This window comes from Poecilia latipinna, unplaced genomic scaffold (assembly GCF_001443285.1).
Source record: "Poecilia latipinna isolate Pla-1442-1.1 unplaced genomic scaffold, P_latipinna-1.0 Scaffold3388, whole genome shotgun sequence".
NCBI lineage: Eukaryota > Metazoa > Chordata > Actinopteri > Cyprinodontiformes > Poeciliidae > Poecilia > Poecilia latipinna.
The window spans coordinates 32,664-36,059 of NW_015116004.1; the positions used below are offsets into that span (position 1 = coordinate 32,664).

At 37.2% G+C, this 3,396-nt stretch overlaps 1 protein-coding gene across 1 annotated transcript in view; it reads left to right on the forward strand.

The window, feature by feature from the left end:
• The window catches only part of LOC106940846 (glutamate receptor 1-like), a 61,989-nt gene that overhangs the window by 26,137 nt on the left and 32,456 nt on the right, over positions 1-3,396 (forward strand). Inside the window, exon 2 of the mRNA XM_015023690.1 lies at positions 1,629-1,763. Within this exon, the coding sequence (XP_014879176.1) occupies positions 1,629-1,763 (135 nt within the window). The remainder of the gene's footprint in view (positions 1-1,628; positions 1,764-3,396) is intronic.

A 3,396-nucleotide genomic window follows, 5' to 3' on the forward strand; every position in this document is an offset into this window, starting at 1 on the left:
CCCAGTTAAACGACAGTTAAACGATATTTAACTGAAGTCCTAAAAGGGGTGCGGGTTTTAATGTTTTTATCTTTTTTAATCTTTTTCAAAATGTCTTTCTCTTTCTCACTGTTTATTCAATGTCACATGCTGTTTTTATTTTAATTATGTAAAGCACTTTGAAATGCTGCTGAAATGTGCTATACAAATAAAATTTGATTGATTGATTGATGTATAACTGAGTGTCATCAGCATAACTGTGGAAAGTGATTCCATGGTTCCTGATGACTTCACCAAGCGGCAACATGTTTAAATTAAAAAGTAGAGGACCTAAAATAGAGCCTTAACTATGGCATCCCCCTAAAGCTATCCTTAGCTTAATTTGTTTTTTTGTTTGGTATTTTGTTTTGGAGCCTGAGAATTTCCCTCCTAGGTGGTACACTTGTTATTCACTTTTTATGTTTCTACTGGTGTTTCTACAAAGTTTACATCTTGGCGAAAGATGTAAACTTTACTCTGAATACTCCTTCTACCAGTGACACAGGGCGAGTTTTATTGTTTGGTTTAAATATAACGTTTCAGTGGTGTCATCTGAAAAACAAAACCTTGCAGTGTTGTTGCTCAGACTAAAATTATAATGAAAACAGATCTCTTTTTGTTCCAGAGGACCAATAAGGTGCTGACCAGTCAGAGTTGTAAGTGTTCACATTTTTTCCATGAGACCCTGAAAACTATTATGAGAAGTGGGTGTGAGTGGCAGGCAAATGGTTGAAATGAGAGCCATGCCAAGAGGCTTTTAACAGCAATTACTGCCAAACACTGATCATTTTTAGCGACAATGATGAAGCCTGACTGAGGGATGAATCATGAAGCAAGAGGTCCCCTTTATTTATAATGTCAAAATTTGCTTTGTACAGTTTCAGAATTTAGGACTCAACTGTAGGCCTCAGAATGGCAACTCAGAGGTCTGAAGTAGTCTTGAAATCTCAAGAATTGGTTAGATTTTGACATAATTACAAAAGGCTAGCATAACAAGCACCATGGTTCATGATGTGTGTTACCGTGACATTTTTGTTTAAAGGACTTATAGGACTTTAAAATACTAGTTCAGCTATTACACAGCCTGTTTAAAGTTGAAAATTTTGTGGCAAAATGCTATATTAATAGAAATAGGAGACACACCCTTCAGAATTTTATCTCTCAAAAATTTGGAAAGCCACATTTTATTTCTTTTTACTTTCACAAATATGCTGTACTTTCTGTCAGTCTGCCGCTGTAATTATCTTTAAAATTTGTTTTGAGAGGGACTGAAGTAGGGAATACATTTTTACTGGAACACCATTAAGAAACAAGTCCTACAATAGATTGTGCATTTTTGATGCTCATCCTCAGCTTTGACACATTTTTATTCATTTTAAAGGCAGGATCTCACATCTCCTGCCTTTAAAGTGCTGCTGCCAGACATACAAAGTACACATTTTATACATATTTTTGTCTTTATGTAATTATTGAATTGTAGTACTCTTACTAGTGCTCTTTATTCCTGAAATGTGTAAAACATAACTAAGTGGTGTCCTAAAAACTGAAAATAGGGGAAATTTTCTGTTTTTTTTCCAAATCTTCTTACTATGTGTTTTCATATTGACTAGGAGGCCTTTTCCCCACTGGGTCCCATGAATACGAGGTGTTTCGTTTCGCCCTGGCGCAACATCAGGATGTCCCCAAACTGGTGCCACAGGTGGACATGGTGGACATTGGGAGCAGTTTTGCCATGACCTATGCTTGTAAGTGAAAACACTAAAAACTGTGAGTGTGTGACAGAGGGAAGATTTCAGATTGTCTTTGTGAACAAAAATACTACATTTTTGGGGTTGGAAGACTCTGGGAAGACGCATTGACTTTGATTCTTCAGTAGCCTATTTCACTGAACAGTGTGCATTTTGTGTTGCTTTTTGCATTTTGGTACAAAGGTTTATTGTGGTCCGTTTATTTTGTTATTATATCCCAAAGCTCATGAAAAGACAGCCAGATTAAACAAACTCAACTGTGTGAGAAACACCTTCACTGAAAACACAGTCTAGTCCTAAAAAAGCACTGAAAGTCAAAAAGGCTTCAGCATCTGAAGAATATAAAATATTTAACACTAAAAAACAGACCTACAGAAAGTAAACACCTTTAAAATAAATAAGAATGAACAAGTGACTCTACAAACCTCAGCTTGATTTAAAAATGTAACTTTTTAAACTGAAAGCTTTGCATTCCTAAATTAAACTTCTAAAACATACCCCTTTTTGAAACACAATTTTGCTCATTCTGAAATCAGACTCATCTAACGTAGATTTGGGACCAGTGACCGTTATTTTTTATTACCTGACAGGAAGAAAAGTAAAGAGAAAGGTGGAGGTGCAGCAAATGTCCTGAGTTGGGCCGAGGACCGAGGACAGCTGCATGACGGTCTTTAGCCTCTGTACATGATGCTCCTGCTTTACTGCTGAGCCATGTGGCACCAAGCAAAAAGGCAATTTGATCGAGGGCTGTTGTAAACAAATATTTTAGTAATCGAGTAATCTATCGATTATTCTTATGATTAATCGAGTAATCGGATAAATAAATTTATAAAATGAAATATTGGTAAATCTGGCATAGCACCGGTGTTACTATCGGATAGCAATGTCAGTCCAATTTTTCATATTTGAGCTTCCCTAGCAGTTACTTTTCTGTAGTTTAGAAAACTAACCTGTAACAATAATAGCTCATTTTCTAAGTTAACCTGAAGAAAAGTTATATAATGATCTCAAATTATATTCAATTTAATAATAAAGAGGCAGGCTCACAAATACGCTTATAAAAAATGTCTATAATTCAGCTTTTAGTTTATGTATTCATCTTCAGTCAGTTTAACAGATGAACTCTCACCTTGCCCCAAACCTGTCAAGTTTTGGGTTTGAGAATACGGGAAATGTCATCTGGAGTTGGGGGTTTGGAGTCCGGGGCAGTACAAATCTGCACGAACGAAAGACCCGGGAGGGCAATACGGAATATTTACGGGAAAATGCTAATACGGGAGCACAGCGGGAAAGGGGGAATAAAAAAACGGTAGTTTCCCTGCCAAAACGGGAGACTTGACAGGTGTGCCTTGCCCAGCCATTTATAGCTTTTTTGTCCTTGTTAACAATGGGATTTGACACCTTCGTTCGTCACACTCAGAAACTCATCTACCAGCCGTACGATGCGTTCCGCCTCCCATTTGTTGAGACCGGGATGATATGAAATTTATTGTGCGGTTCGTCCGTAAAGCTACACTTGCACTATAAGCATGAACTACTCAGCCGTCCGCCATGTTCAGTCTATCTGCTTACATGTATAAGTGATGGACTCTGACCTGAACCTTCAGAGCCACATTAAGACAGTCACAAA